This window comes from Haliaeetus albicilla, chromosome 6 (assembly GCF_947461875.1).
Source record: "Haliaeetus albicilla chromosome 6, bHalAlb1.1, whole genome shotgun sequence".
Lineage (NCBI taxonomy): Eukaryota > Metazoa > Chordata > Aves > Accipitriformes > Accipitridae > Haliaeetus > Haliaeetus albicilla.
The window spans coordinates 12,638,131-12,654,124 of NC_091488.1; the positions used below are offsets into that span (position 1 = coordinate 12,638,131).

Below are 15,994 nucleotides of genomic sequence, written 5' to 3' on the forward strand. Positions count from 1 at the left end.
GGGCGGTTAGGTAAGAAGGCAGGGAAACAGGATTTCTGTACACAACATTCCTGGGATTTTTATGAAACACCCTAAATGTTTCTGTAACACCTGGGTAATTGGGAAAGGGCTGTTACTCCAAATCTGTTTGACTTGTTGTGCAGGCTGCAAGCGTACATTTAGGAGCGCGGAAGCCGTTGCATGATCGTTCTCCCACACTTAAGAAAGGACTGGGGCTTTTGAAAAGATGGATTGCCTCTCGTGCTAAGAGCTCTCTGTGATGGGGGAGCGTGGTGCAGGGTGTCCAGGGCGGGAGAGCAAAGCCTGCGCTCTGCCGCGTTCGCAGAGATGCGGTTGCTCAAGGCTTGAGCTGTTACCACCTCGCAGATCTGTTGTGCCGCGTGGCTGCACCGGCGCGGGTCCGGTAGCGCCGCAAGCTGGTGGTGCGCGGCCGCGGTGTTACCGAGGCAATCTACCAGGATTAGGCCTTCAGTCCCCCGCTTGATCTCCCTGCTGGTGCAAATTGGGTGTCCTTGTGGTCAGTGTGCCTTGTCTTTGCGGCAGAGCCCTGTTTGCTGGCCGTGGCGTGCCGGCTGTAGGCGTGCTCCCGCCAGAGAGCAGCATGCAGAAGGGTCCCTTTATTCTGCTTTGTGTGATTATTGCGTTCTCCAGCTGTTCAGTATCTGCACCTATAAATCAGTTCCCTTTCTTTTAAAGCCTGTAATAGTAAAGTCTCTCAGGTGTGATATCAGGTGAGAAAAGACAGATGAGTCCTCTGTTGTTTAGGTCAGATCTTTGTCTCCTACTTCAATCTTTTCTTTAGAAGAGGAACCTCGCTGAGATTTCTCCTGTGCTACCTTCAGAAAAGTTGGGTATCAGACTGCCCTTTCTGCGACAGCTTAATTTAAAAATCCACTCCCTATAGGTAACTGAGCAGAAGCGACAGTTTCTGAGGAGTGTGACATGGGAAGCAGGCTTCTCTGGGAGCACAGGGAGAGCAGGGACAGGTCACCGTCTTCATACACCTTACACTTAGTTGTGTGAAGCTATGTGTGTAAGCAAAACCCGTTGTATGCTCTGATCCCTCAGAGACAGCGGTGCTAAGTGCAGATTGCTATGAGATTTTTTTGAATGGACAGACGTACGAGTCAGTTCCCCAAAGCAGCATGACTATCTGTCCATACAGTGCACTTTTCAGCGAGGTTGAAGACCTCCAAGAGATGCTGTAATATTTTTTCAGTGCAGCACAGGATTAGCTGCTTCTCAGCTGTTGCAAGCTGGCATAACTCCCATTAAACACTGGAACAGTGCCGATCTGCTTATCTGATGACCCGATCTGCTCTCTCGGTGGAGTGCAAAGCGGTACAAAAACTTAAAACACCATCATAAGATACAAACTGTTAATGAAACTTCTGGTTTTGTGGTTAATAGCTGTGCCTTCGTAACTCTCAGAACAGCATGTGACTTTTTCAGTGTTTATTTCTAGTTCTCCTTTAATGTATAATACAGAAATTTAAGTAATTATTTGCATGATCTCTTGTTACATGTTGTTGCTGGCTACAGAAACCATGTCTCCCTCTGACAAAGTTAATGTTTGATAGCTTTGGTGGTTTAGATATACCAAATTAATTTTTGCCTTAACTTCTTTCTTCTGGGTTTTGACAAGCATGATTGTTTTGTTTCTTATTAGGGACAGACAGCAGGGACAAGTGCAATATCTGAAACGCTCAGAGATGTTTTGAAGAGCCTCTTTAGCTCAGTTTCTCCATCTGTAGTGTTGAGTACGAGGCCTACAGATATAAAGGAGGTTCAGGTAAGTCTTATTCCTACCTGAATCTTTTAAGAAGTGTCCTTCTGCTTAGTGTTTTTATTATATATTCATGACTCACAAATAAGTAAGTTTAACACTGTTCAGTGATCAGAAACAACTGGAACGCATTCTTTAAAACAACATAACCTTTGGCAGTGAAGGCTTTGTGATCATAACTCCCGTGTGGCTATCTGTTGATGTTACACCCCATTGCATGTCTGCTTCCCTATATCGATGTGACAGAAGTTAAAAGTATTTGGTGTTTGCATATGTGTGATCCCTCTTGTTCTGCTTGCTTTTCACAGAATGTACAGAACATAAGCCTTCTCCCTCAGGGCACTAGTCCACCTAAACCTCCAAGGGCTCATGAACTCAGACTGCTGGTGAAGAACATCGCAGTAAACCTAACTGATCACAGTGCTGCAGGTAACATAGCCCGTGCGATGCTGCTCGTTTTCAAGCAGGGTTGGGTTTGGTTTTTTTCCTTTTGGCTGAAATAATTTGGAAGTTCTGGGTTACTACCTTCTCTCAAAAGAAGATGTAAAAAATTGCTGTACTTGGAGAAACAGACTTAGTCATGCTTGTACAAAACTGTGTATGTTTTGGTTTATTTGAGTATTTAAACATCTTGATCTTCTTGTAAACAAATCCATCATTGTTGAAACCACATTGAAATGAGCATATTTATGAAGTTGGTTGATTATTTTCTCGATTTTAGTTTTAATTTCTGAAAGTTACCACTTCAGGTGTACCCAAGATGAGGGGCTCAAATCCAACTCTCCATTAACTGTTAGCAATGACATTGGTTTGGTTCAGTATTACCTTATTTTTACAGCTGCTTTTCTTTACTTTTGAGCAATTTGCTGATTTATCTAAACCTCTCCTCCTCTCTATGTAGATTCTCCTCAAAGGTGGTGTTTTGTTGTCAGGGTTTTTTTCCCCCCTAATAAGTACCTCTGTGGGTAGGGGAGGGAGTACCTCTTGCAAGTGGAGAATGAAGCCAAAAAGGAGGTCACTGCCTAGTGAAGTTGCAGCGTTAGTTTTGGAAAGAAGCACCAAGCCTGTCTCGCAAGTATTCAGACTTCTTCAAGTGCAAGCACGCCTCCATCACTGATTGAGGCATGAGCAAGCATATTTCAGATTTTGTCAGCGGAAATACAAATTGGAGGCTCTGGTATTTATGGTCATGAACAATTCCATAACAGTCTTTTTTAATGGAAGCTTGTGGCTGCTAAATTGGGCAAGGCGCTAGTTTGGGATAAATATATCCTACTTGCTATACTCCTTTTTTCAGTTAGATGTAATAGGTTTCTGCCCTAGACTCTTGCGTAATGCTGCTTTGCTCATCCTTGTTGGAAGTGATTCCCCTAAAACTTTCTGCAGACTGTTTTCTTTAAAAAACAAATTATTTTTAAAGCCGTTCTGGAACTCTGCAGTGAAATGTCCTATATAAATAAAACTGTGCTGGAAACTGGAGATTGCAGGAAAACTCATTCAGAGTTTGTTATTACTCTACAATTTTGTAGTGCAAACTAAACTTTTCAAAAGAGCAGATCATTTTGGCTGCCTTTAAAAGTCATGAGAAGAGATACCTTTATGTGCATATGGTGCACACAACAGAAGATTGATCTTCTGGGAAGCCTCTCTGCTCCCTCTGTGAAAATGAGAAGAAGAGGGGACAATTAATGTGCTCTACTTTGGGAACTCTGATATTGAGAGCAAAATCGCCATTTGCTATTCTAAAAGGAGATGGAGGGAATTTTGCTGGTTCCTTAGCACTCTGGGAGTGTAAATACTTTGGAACGAGTATGAGAAATAAAGCTTCATAGTGGGGTTTAGCTGGTACGCTCGAAATCCAGTGGAAATACTGCACAGTTGGGAAGATGCTAACTTCTGGATATAGCTTGCTGCCTTTTAATCATTGTTCCCTTCCCTTTTCCTGGCCTTCTCTTGCAGCAATAATTAATTATCCTGTTGCAACTCTGAGACTCAGTGAGTGTGTGCAATATTGCAGGCTAACCTGCACAGATACACATAGACGGTTGGGGAGGGGTGGTTTGTCTGTCTTGATCATTATCATCTTACAAACCATGGATGCTAACATGGTTTATAGGAGCTTGTGGCTTTCCTATAGATGTGTTAGTTCAAGTAGTGAGTAACCAGTAGCAGAACTGGTCTCTGCTTATGGGCTGTGCCTGTTTTTATCTCCTTAGTTTGTGTATGTAAACAAAGATTATCCTAGATTTAGTACTATATGGTCCACAGTGTATCATCTAGGGCAAAAGTGATTTCTTCTGTTAAGGCAAAAATTGTTAGTTGTGTACAGCAGGGTGTGCGGGGCAGAAATGCTAAAATACCCTGTTCAGTATCAGTCAGTCAGTGGTGCTGGTGTAATTTCAGGCAGAGCTATACGGGTGTTTCTGCCCCGGGCTGCTGAGCGCTGCTGGCAGCAAGAGCAAGCTGCAGAGACATATGGCTGGGTTAACAGAAAACCATCCCAGGTTCATTAACTCAGGCTCAGCTCACTGTGAAAGCAGCTAAACTACTTACTCCAGGGTTAGCTTGGATCCCAAATAAGCTGTGTGTACACAGTGCTTTGTCTCCTCTAATAACCTTGCCAGACCTAAGCTGCTTCTGTACCCGAGATAGGACTCGTCCACAGCCCCAGTGCACCACCAGAGAACAACTGAGAGTTGACACTAGTGAATATACACCTAGATTCTTCTGGAGGCAGCATATGTTCTGTTTGCTTTGCGCACAGTCAATACTGAGCTTTTTGCTGCTTTCCTTGATTTTTTGGAACACTGGGACTGAAACGAATTCTGATGCTGTGAAAGCCATACAAAAGAAATTGTTTTAAGAGGAACGCATTGTACAAATTATTTGCCCTTGGAGCAGCAATATAACTACTCTAATATGCCAATTTGCCATGCTATTAAATTCCAAGATCAAGGTAGAGATAATTCTGCACCAGTACCCTAAAACGTCGTGAACTTGTTAAGAGCCGCAGTCCACAAAGCCACTGTTAATTAACACTACTGCCATCATTCACTTGCTAGCAGAAAAAGGTTGCTTTGATGTCCAAAAGAAACCACTGTGACTGTGGCCAGTAGGAAGTTGGAAAACTTCTGGGTTTTTCACAGCAGCTGAAAGCAACTTTACTCCCTGCCCCCCTCGCACCCACACCGCCACCACCACCTTGCTGTTCATTCTGTGTCCCCATCCTTTTTGATCTTTTTATGCCTGCACTTTTTTGCTTCACGCCAGCATTTAAATCAGGTCAATGCCTGGGACAATGATGATGCAGTCTTGACCATCGCCATTAATGTAGATGGTATACAAACTGAGGGAAGAAATTTATTCTGTGGGAGGGTAAGGAAGTGTTTGCAATAGTCTACTAAAAAATGCAGTGTGTTATAAGGAGGGGGCTTCTTTGCTTTCTTTTGAGTAAGTGTGACTCTTGGTGATGAAATATTAATAACTGGATATTGATTTTTTTCTTGCCCTTACAGGCAGCACAAACCTTGCATGTATAGTTCAGTTGAATGACCCTATGCAGAAGTTTTCCAGCTCTGTAGCCAAAAATGCTGCAAATCCCTTTTGGAAGGAAGAGTTTATCTTGTAAGTAACTTACCTACTGAGAATACTTTTATAGTGAAGCATCTTTTTTTTGCTTAAATTCCGCAAGGTTAGCAATCTGGAGCTGGTAGGGACTTAAGGATATCTAATTACCCTCTGCATGAATATGAGATTAAATAGGTCTCTAGATCTTCCCTGGTACATGTCTGATTCTAGTAAATGACAGCAGTAACAGTCATAATAAATCACCTTGTTCTATCATACAGTGCCAAAAAAAGTGTTAGCAAGGTTTTAAAGTCACTTTACCTTGAAAACTGCATTTGAGAAAATCTGATGTCTCTCCCTTGCCTCCGCTGAGTGGGAAATGTAAATGTGCAAAAAAATGACCATCTAAAAGAATGGTGGCTATGATAAAAAAGAGATTGTAAAACTAACTAGATTTTTTTTCTGTAGAGCAAAAATGGGAATTTCAGGCAGCCTGCACGGTATTCTGTGATTCACACAGCTTCTGTAAATAAGGTCAAAAGTGAGCAGTTCTAAAACTGTTTTCATTTCCACTTTCTAGCAGCAGAGCAGAAAATAACTGGTAGCTTCTGTATTGTATGAATTGAAGAAGGGCGAGTCACTGATGGCAGGGTGGGTCCGAGGGATGTTTCTCTAGTGGCTTTAAACACACGCATAGGCAGGCAGAAACAGCTTCCCAGGGGAACAGGGTAGAGATGCTGCCATGCAATATACTGCAGATACTGCTTTCTTTTTTATCTACAAGATTATTAATGTGAGAGGCACTTTGTGTGCAGTGGAGTCTCTCTAGTTCTTTCTGTAGCTTTCCTCTCCATCTCCGTTCCATTTCTCTCTCTCCCCCCACCCCATAGTTCGGAGAGTAGTATTTCAGTTGGTTTTGTCTGATGTTTTTCTTCACTGTAGTCACAGCCTGGCATCCACTGTATTGAGACAAGGGGAGTCAAAAGAATGAACATACCTACTTTACAATCTCACTGATTGTGGAGTCTGTTTTCCGCACGTCAGTATCTGTTCCTTCTCTTGCAAAGCAGAAGCTTAGCTTACAAGGAGCTGAGCGTGTATTCAGACCTGTGCCTGTCCGTGCCGAGAGTTCTCTTCCTCGAGGAGTGGTGTGCACTTCTGTGAGCTCCTCCTCAACTTGAAGGGGGAGTGAGGGTGCAGCGCACAGATCTTTTTCTGCCTCCTCATCGCAGTCTGCTGGACTGCGCCTGTGAATGTTACGGAGCGTGCACTGCAGAAACAGGAGAGCTGAGGGGAAAGGCAACAGGGGCTGCTTGATTTGAAGGAAGGCACCAGGATCGGTCCTCACAAGTTGTACAGGACTTGGAGAACACCAGACCCCTCTGCACGTGCGGAGGCGGTGGAGATGATTACAAGTCACCATAGTCAGCAAAGAAAAATTGATGTGTAGAGCAACACTGAAAGGCCTCACCTTTTTATGTGGTCTGTTGGGGCGTGTGCATCTGGTTCTCATCCTGCTGTCAAGTGGAAAAGCAGCTAGGAAGCTGTCTTCCTTCAGTCGCATACAATCCAACGACTTACAAAGTCTGATTTTAGCTATGAGGACCTACAGCTTTTGTGGAAAGCCGCAGATCAGATGACATTCTTTTGTGACAGTGTCCTGCATTGCCATCAAGACTTGAGGATTAACATGATAAGATTTCTTCTCCACAGTAAGAGGGGAAAAAAATGCACTTCTGTAGCAGCTTTCTGTTCTGGAATATCTCAAAGTGCTTCAGCCACTGGGTCTGTGAATCACTTCAGCCATCTGTTGGTGGAACAGCATCTGTGCTCCGTGTCACAGAGCAGACACATTCCCAATGATTTCGGACAGGAAGTTTGTAAGAATAATACCCTTTCCAACTGAAAGTGCAGAGAGAGGGCAGGCAGGATGTGATTAAGTTGACTGGAATTTGGTCTTGATGCTAGGCATAGTGCTGGGTTTTCCACAGCATTGGCTGCTTTTCAGAAGTGCATGAGGTAAGCTTGGGGACTTTTACAGATGAGTGATAGGGATTTGGCTGCATACCTTCTTTCAAGTTCACATCCCACTCCCCCACTCCACCCTTTTCTTTCTTCAGAAGTGAAAATACCCCCCAGTCTGAAGACCAGTGTGCTGACCACTATGTCAGGCTCTGCTTTAGCTTCATGGGAAGAGCAGCAATCGTGCCATAAAGGTGCTTCCTTTCAAGTTTTGAAGGTGCAGGGCGGGATGGTAGTGGCAGGGAAAAGCTTAAAACCTGCTGCATAGATGATGTCCCACAGCATGTAATGGAGGTGGGAAGTCTGCAACCAAGATCACACCACACTGAAATGGAGACATACAAAAATAAGATACATATATGCATGCCCTTAAGGTTTTTGGCAGAACACCTACTGAGAAGGTTATAAAATCAAGTTTTACTGGGAGGTTCCTCAGTAGGTACCCAGTTCGCTTCACTGTCTCAGAGGAAAGTTTTTGTATCTATTGACTAGTCCATCTTAGGAAGAGCCACATATGCCAGTAGTTCTACTAATCGTTCACATTGGTTCTGTCGCACAGAAACTAGTTCTTGTTATCCTGCAACATCCTTGAGTCTTACTTCGGAGAAGTGATACTGACTCTTCTCACATAAGACTGTAACTGCTTTTATTTACTTGCATCTATCCTGCTTTTGCAGGACACTTTTCTGCTTTGACAGGATGCCCTGCAGCTTTGGATGGGTTGTTCATTAGACCTATTCTAGCATCTTGACTTAGAAATTTGATCCTGCCAGGAAAAAATAGCTTCTTGGTGCTGTGGTGTGGATTAGGGGCCAACATCAGCTTGAAGGGCAGTGTTTGTCAACTACTGGGGAGAAGAAAAGCCTCTGAAAGTTTAGGCAGTCAAATTTCTGCAACAGTGCTGGAGAGGAGCAAGCAAAGTTTTTCTGACTATGATCCCTTCAGTCAGTCTTACCTGAGGTCAAAAAGATGCTATGCACGCAGCGTGCCCAGCAGCCCAGCAGTGCTGCTTGCCTCAGTTAGCAAGTTGTACTGCCTAGCTTAGTGCGGACCAAGAAAAGTTAAGAGTGTTGGCAGCCAGAACGGGAAAGGGGAAAACCTAAGTGGGAAAGAAAATCTGCTCGCCTGCAAAGACCTAACATAGTTTCATTTACTTCACAGTGAACTAAGTGCCAAATCAAAAGCATTGCAACTGCAAATAGTAGAAGATGGAAAGTTGGATAGTAAGTATTAAAACTGAATTATTTTGCATGATTAACTTGTGAGCCTTGCTAAATGTTGACCTAAGTCCTATTTTAGTTGTACCCGGCTGTATAGGCAAACAAGAAACTGTCAGATTTCTGAACCCGCATTAAAGCGTAGATGTCTTCTACTGACTTGGCCTGGTAGTGAACTTGGGTATGCCTCAAGCATGGCTCTAGGCAGCCTTGGGGGGAAGAATAGCTGTGGAAGGGAGATCAGCTGAAAATAGTCGGCCAAACTTGCGCAAAACAGACAGCTTGGGGAAAATTTATGACTTAAGTTTGTGTTTTTAAACTCTGTAAGCCTGTCCTTAAATGTAGGTCCCAAAGTTGAAATCCATGCAAAATTGCGGCATTCTCGGGCAACGCTGATTGACGTGGGTTAAGTGCTATCTATGTACACCATTGCTTCCATCAGTAATCTTGGACAGAAGAGAGAATACACTGTTAACGTGTGTCTGTCCTCTGAGTTAAGGTTACAGAGAAACTTTGAGTTTCTAGACTGTCAACATACCGAGTCTTCCATGTGCTGATATCCTAATTTTTCAGCCTTCTAAACTTCTAACAGATCTACTGTGAGTAATTTTGGTTTCAAGTTAAGCTTTCCATGCCTTTCTGTTGCTGAAGGGGAGTCATGGGTGTTAATCCTAAATCCTTCCTTTTCAAGCCCCAGAGGCTGCCTAGCAATTACCAGGTATAAAACACACTAATTCTGATTTCATTGGATTAAATATAAAACATGGGGGCTGAAACGTTTTTACTACTTGATTCTGTTGTTGCAGTTTGCAATTAGCCTTAAGTGGCAAGAAAACCCCTCCACTGAACTATTGCATTTGGTTTATTTGGAGAAGCATTACCTTCCTAGTGGGGGTAAGGGCTAGGTGGGTGCTGAGACCAGAGAGCATGCTGAGGTGTTAACATGAGCTTTGTAAACTTGCTCCAAATACTTTGTGACTTGGGCTTTATTGAAGTGATGACACAACATCATAAATTCTTCTCATATATGCTGCATGTTCTTTTGCTAATACAGAGTTTTGCTGTAGCTGGAAGTAGTAACCATTTCACCTCTTGGATCCATTTGCTTTTTACTTCTTACGTCAGGTTTCAGGTGTAAAAAAAAAAAGAAGCATTACTTTTTGACACTCGGCTATCTCTCTGTGGTTTAGTACTGTCAGTTGTATTCAGCTTAGTTCAGGAAAAAGTTAAAAGTATTGGCCAAAAGTCTTCATAGCGAGTGATTAAAAAAAAATATGCTTTTACTCTTGTTGTCTTGTGATAGTGGATGAAGGCTTGGCCAGTAATTCCCTAGGTCATAGTATTTTATCTAAGCCACTGTTAATAAGTAATATAGCCAAGTGGACTGTGTTTGATTTTTGGTTTTGGGTTACTGTACTTATTTTTAACAATCTAGATATACAAAGTTGGTGCAATACCTCGCATATGATCTGCAGTTATTTGAGGGATTGGGAAGTCAAATGTAGGCAAATGCTTTAAAAAATTTCTCTGATGTGGATGCTGTTTTTTTTATTTTTAACCAAAAAATTGGATTTATATACAGTCAGCAAATGTATATGGTTTCTTGCATAAAGTTTAGTCTTGCCTGTACCTAAGCATCTTTAGTAATGGGTCTTTCAAACAATACCAGTAATGTTCCATATCCTACTGAGAGTGTAACTACCAACCTGGTTTCTTGAAGAAAAAAGTCCTAATTGATTGCACTGTCAACTGTCTTTTTTTTTTCTCCCCCATACCATCTTAGCTGTTCTTCTCCCAAAAATTTGAATAGAAGACTCAAAGTAGAATCATATTAGTGAGGAGAGAGCTGGGTAATGTGAATATAACGTAGATCTCTACTTGTCTTTGTATTTCGCAGAAAACTAGGATTTCATATCTGAAATGGTGCAGTAATTTTGCTAATAGTTTGGTCCAGTCTAGTGTAGATAATAAAGTAAGGGGAGGAACAAGAGAACTGCTGAACTTGCACTAAAGTTCAAATCAAGAAAGACTATTCTTAATGCTATACCAGTTTACCAGGAATGCAGAACGTTCTCCGAAATGAAAGATGCAGGTAACTGGTTATAGAGATTGTTGAAGAACCTAATAGTAGTATTTCTAGATGTTTTCTTTTCCTCTCAGCATTCTGCATAAAAGATGGCCAGAGATAGTGGCAAATAAGTAATGTTTCATGTCTCCATTCTTTCCTGTTGCACAGTCTTAGGCCAGGCTGACGCATAGTCATAAAATGGAAAGAAAGCTGTAAAAAGTGCCATGTTTCTGCCCCATGGTGTAGAACCAGTTCTTGCAATTAGCTGCCTGTGTTCTTCCTCCTCCTTTCCTGTCTTCTTGCCCTTAAACATACTGACAGCTCAGATGTGTACTGATTTGGTCGATTTTATTTCTTCTAGGTCCCTTGTCCGCAAAGGTGACTGTACCTCTAGACTTGTTCAGGAAACAACCTTCTGGCCAGCAAAGCTTTGCACTGAACAGCAGCACCAGTGAGAGCAGCCCAGAGCCGGGGCCCGGACTGGGATCCATTAGTGCAGAGGTACTACTGCATTTGGATGGTTTGACGGTGGATCTTTTACTTCAGGAAGTACTTCTGAATGCTCACCTTGTGCTTTGGACTGTCACTCGCAGCACAGTGCCATTCGCGGCTGAGTTCAGAGTAGTGCATTCAGATTGCATGGTAACACTTCACATGGTATTTGTGTCTATCAGAAGAATTAGCTGTTTGATTTTTGAATGTTAGTAAAAATGCTAAAGGGGTATTAGCTAGAAATGTTAGTGTCCTTCTTGCTTGACTGTGCTTCTAAGGTGACATTTTTTTGTCCTCCTAGTTCTCTTTCATAGAAGCCAGTGAATTAAAGACGTGGCAAGTCTCTTCTCCAGTGCCAGCTACTAAGATAGAAAAGGATCGCACTGTGATGCCCTGTGGGACTGTGGTCACTACTGTAACTGCTGTGAAAACCAAACCTCGTCTAGAAGGGAGATCATCTCCACTGAGCACAGGTGGGGAACTCCCCTTCTTCCTGTGTTCACTCTTAGGATTATCCATGGGGAACAGAGGTTGGGGAGGGAGTGGGATGTAAGGAGAGGCACTGTTGTCCAGACTTCTCTGATGTGTTGATGGTAGAGGGCATTGTTTGTATTCTTCAGAACCAGGTTTTTAATTTTCATGAAGCCTTGCTATTACAAGAGGAGTGGTTAATGCTCCTTTTAATGCACACTTTAAAGCTGCATGGTGGAGTGATAATGCAGAAGAGCTTGGTTTTGGTGGATGGCTTTCCACATGACAAAAGTATCAGACTCTTAGACTGTTTGCCAATGACGGACCATCCTGTGCCTTGGTCTATATTATAATGTCTAATAAGATTTGGTGTCATCTTGTGACAAAGTTTTTTTCAGTGTACCTCTCAGGATTAGACTTTCTGATTCTTCTTGGGATAAGTATGAAAGTAAAACCTCTAAACAGTCTTTGTGTGAAGTCTCATGAAGAGCTGCATTCTTTTAAGTCATTAAAGTAGATCTTTTACTTAAGTGGGTGTTGTCTAGCATATTGCAGTAGAATGTTTAAAAAACAATAAATTCCTATGCTTCACAGGTCTTTTAGGGTCAGGTTACTATAGAGGGCATGTGTTGAGAATTTGTATTAAACAACTTTCTCAAACACTTATGAATTGAACAGTCTTTAACATTGGTATAATAAATTCTTGTTGCTTTCATAATAAAGGTCTTGAATAGTTTAAATAACCAAAAAACTTGGTCCTCAGATTCTCCTGTGAAAACTCCAGTTAAAGTAAAGGTGATTGAAAAGGATTTCTCTGTTCAAGCTATCCATTCTCATGGTGCTCCAGTCAGCAAAACTTTATCGTCTTCAGATACAGGTAATAGAAATGTTCAAACCTGCTAATGAGAATACATCTCTCTCTGGTGCACATGGGATTAATGTAATCCTGTTAAAATAACAGCAAACCCATACGGCTGCTGCCTTTCAACAGGCACTGAGATGTTTATGTTAGCAAGTACTGTGGTTAGGGTTATAGCAGTCTTGCAGTAGAGGTCTGCTTTTAATTGGTGATTTAAATTACTAATTTTGAATAAATAACAATGAGCTGTGGTTTGGAGAGGGGAGGTGACTGCAGAAAAGTCAGGCTATCTTTTCTCTTACTTTTAAATGAAAGTTCCCTCCTTTATAAAGGCATGGGGGACACTGCACAAAATTAAAACCCTGTGAAACTTACCTCTAAGGCCATTGTGAAGTCCCCCCTGTCTGAACAGAAGGCAGGAGGCTGGACTGATGTAAGGAAGACTGAATTCTCCTAGCCCTGCCAGTGGGCTTTTTTTCTGCTAATGCAAATGCACAATCCTGCTGTGCCTGTTTTTCCACCTTCCTGCGTCACCTGGCATACAGCTGAAGTGCCTTCAGAGTGTCAGGTGGCGTTGTTAATAACTTTAATTATAAGTTCACTTTGCCTGTATTAAACCTGATTTTGACTCTGGAGCATTTTACCTTTTCAAGTTGCAACCCTGAATCTTCAGCATATTTTTCAGTCCTGTGTGTGGTCACTATTCGATCTTTCTGTAGCTCTGTATGGAACAGTAATGAAAGAGGTGACCTAGTCTAGCTGCAGATGGCACATGATGTGGAGTCCAGTTTTCTTTGTATAGATTTGAGTGCAGATGGGACAATCTGGAGATGATCTAGACTGCTCCTGGAAACAGTCAGAAGGCTTGCTGAGAGAGAGAAATGTATTGGCCAAAAGACAGAAATCTGGGGAAGAGCATGAGCGAACAACTGTGAATAGCTGTAATAGTGCTTTAATCTTTCCCTACCTCTAGACTAAGAAGTACACTGATACCATGAAGCAGGATGGTATTACTAAGCCAATTTGGGAAATGTTAAGGTACTGCTAGGCTTCTGAGTTAATTCTCAAACTGTTTATGGTACTAAAGGTACCAAGCACTTACTGGAAAACTCATTTGAAGACAACTTAGAGCATATTGTTATGGACAGTGTTTTTCTTCGTATGGGAGCACAGGGGAATTTCTGCGAGATGTTTATACAATACAGCAGGAAGAATTACTCGTTAGAACAAAAGTTTAAGCCAAATGAAAGAAATACAAAGGAGCATTTGGTATGGCAGTAACTTAGGTAGTAGCTATTACAAACATCATGCCAAAATAGCAACAAGCACTATGGAAAAGATGCCGTGGCCGTGCCATAGTTCTAAGTGATGACAACAATAAGAATTTGCAAGTGCTACTGATGCTGTCCTGGATGCTCTCAGCTGTTCCTGAGGGCTTTGCAGTGGCTAGAGAGATGGGAAAGTAGGGGTTTATAACGACTGTACAGACATGCATGGGCGTGCATACCCCTTGTGCACACATACTTTTAAGTTCCAAAAGTATCTGAAATACTTGGTGTAGCATAATTATTCAGGCCTCATCTTTTATTGCATTAATGTCACAGTAACAAAAGACTGGTTGGTTTAATTAACTGTATTTCTATTCCTGCCTGTATTCTTTTGTTGTTAAAACTCCTTCTCGTAGAAAAGCCCACCTTAGACATTTAAATATGGGGGGGTTGTTTCGTTAACTTAGCCTTGTTTTTTCCTTGATGAATTCGATTAGTGTGTATTTGTTGTGCCCAAAGTAATTGCATACTAGATGCCAGAAATGGCCATGCTTAAAAACAAACTTGTGTTTGTCATTAAAGAGCATTTTATAAAGCAGGTTTTTTATTCCTGTGCAATGCTCAGAGGGGAAAAGGAGGTGCACTTTATAGGCTTTGGAGGCAGCTGATGAAGTGCAGAGTCACTGCCGCTTTGCCTTCCCCATCCTATCATAGTGCCATAGCAAATCTGGAAATGCCGAGCAAAGATGTCTGGAAAAAGAGCAAAATAGCTACCTGAAGAAGTAGTGGCACGTGCCAGCTTTGTACCATGTTAGAACTATGGCTCTTCATGACTGTGATACCTGATGCTCTCCTGTGTGCTCAGGGCAAGGGTTTATAAGTACAACTTAGGCACCTTTTCTCAAAAGAATGGGTAACAGAAGGGAAAGACAAGAATGAATAGACGGGTAGTGAGTTGGAAGGTGTTTTGATATGCCTGGTGTTTATACCATATCTGCTAATTTCTTTGACTTTTAAGTCAAGAACAAACTCTGCCTCTTTTTGCTCTGTTTTTTCCTATTTTTCTTTCTTCTCTCTGAAATAATGCTTTCTTTTCAGAACTGCTGGTACTGAATGGCACCGATCCTGTTGCAGAAGCAGCCATTCGGCAGTTAAGTGAGTCTGCAAAGCAGAAGTTGAAGTCTCCTAGAAAGAAAAGCACCATTATCATATCAGGGGTGTCCAAGGTAGAGCAGAAAACAATACTTATATTTAATGCTTAGTACTGTAAAGTTTTTGCCCCACTGAGTGTGATGTTAACTTAAGGTGCATTCTGCTGTCTCCCATTCAGCAGTCTCTGCAGGATTTAGGTCTGTGTGCCCGTTTGTTTCAATAACTGTTTCAAGTTAAGCCAAATCATGGTGGGTTTGTTGGGAAGGGTGTTGGTTTTTGATTGTAAGATTTGACAGCCTGACTAAAAATGCATGGTATTCTTGGATGGGAGTGGGATGATCAGGGATTTGGGAAGACCAATTTAGGTAAGAACAGAGGATAATTAGTCCTCCTCAGTGTTTCACCCATGGAGGGAAAATGCACAGAAAAGGTACGAAAGATTTTTCTGGTTTTTTTCAAAGTTGTTAAAACCCTCTGAAAAACCTCCTTGTCCTCTTGCCTCTCTTCCAGAGAGAGGCCAAACAGACGACTGTTTCTCACAATAGTATATAGCATTCCTCCAGACTTTCTTCATCCACAGCCTCAGTCTCCCATCTGATGCTTGGTGCCTGCCTGTAGTCCTTTCCCTGCAGGCTGCTGTCAAGTCTTGCTGTTATGCACAGGACCCCTAAAGAGCTCTGAGTGAAAGCTGAGTCAGTGGGCATGGATCCCCTCATCATCATTGTGCTGTGATGAAGAGAGGGAAATGAGGATCAGCTGCCACAGTGCCAGATACATATCCTTGGGAAATGGAGGCACCGGGACTGCATGGATTTGTGTTTAGCCGATACAGCTGACAAGAAGTCCTTCCACAAGATTAAATGCTTTGATGTTTATTTTCTTAAAAGGACCAAAAGATTGTCTATGCATGCTGATACTTCATTACAGCAGCACATGTAGGAAAGAGTCACGTTATTTGCAGTGGGGCCAGGGATAGGTGGGAGGCATGTACTTAATTTGGGTTTTTTCCAATCATTTGGCTTTAACAACATGATTAAAACTTGGCTATATGCTCCTCTCCTTTAGTAGAGCTAAGGAAGCTTCAAGTGGCTT

General features: G+C 42.1%; 1 protein-coding gene across 3 annotated transcripts in view; it reads left to right on the forward strand.

The window, feature by feature from the left end:
- Nucleotides 1-15,994, forward strand: part of C2CD2 (C2 calcium dependent domain containing 2) — a 41,275-nt gene that overhangs the window by 14,369 nt on the left and 10,912 nt on the right. For all 3 annotated transcript variants that reach the window (XM_069785069.1, XM_069785070.1, XM_069785068.1), the window contains exons 5-12: nt 1,670-1,792; nt 2,095-2,215; nt 5,302-5,410; nt 8,537-8,598; nt 11,022-11,161; nt 11,454-11,625; nt 12,387-12,500; nt 14,849-14,976. In XM_069785069.1, coding sequence (XP_069641170.1) covers nt 1,670-1,792; nt 2,095-2,215; nt 5,302-5,410; nt 8,537-8,598; nt 11,022-11,161; nt 11,454-11,625; nt 12,387-12,500; nt 14,849-14,976 — 969 coding nt within the window. The remainder of the gene's footprint in view (nt 1-1,669; nt 1,793-2,094; nt 2,216-5,301; nt 5,411-8,536; nt 8,599-11,021; nt 11,162-11,453; nt 11,626-12,386; nt 12,501-14,848; nt 14,977-15,994) is intronic.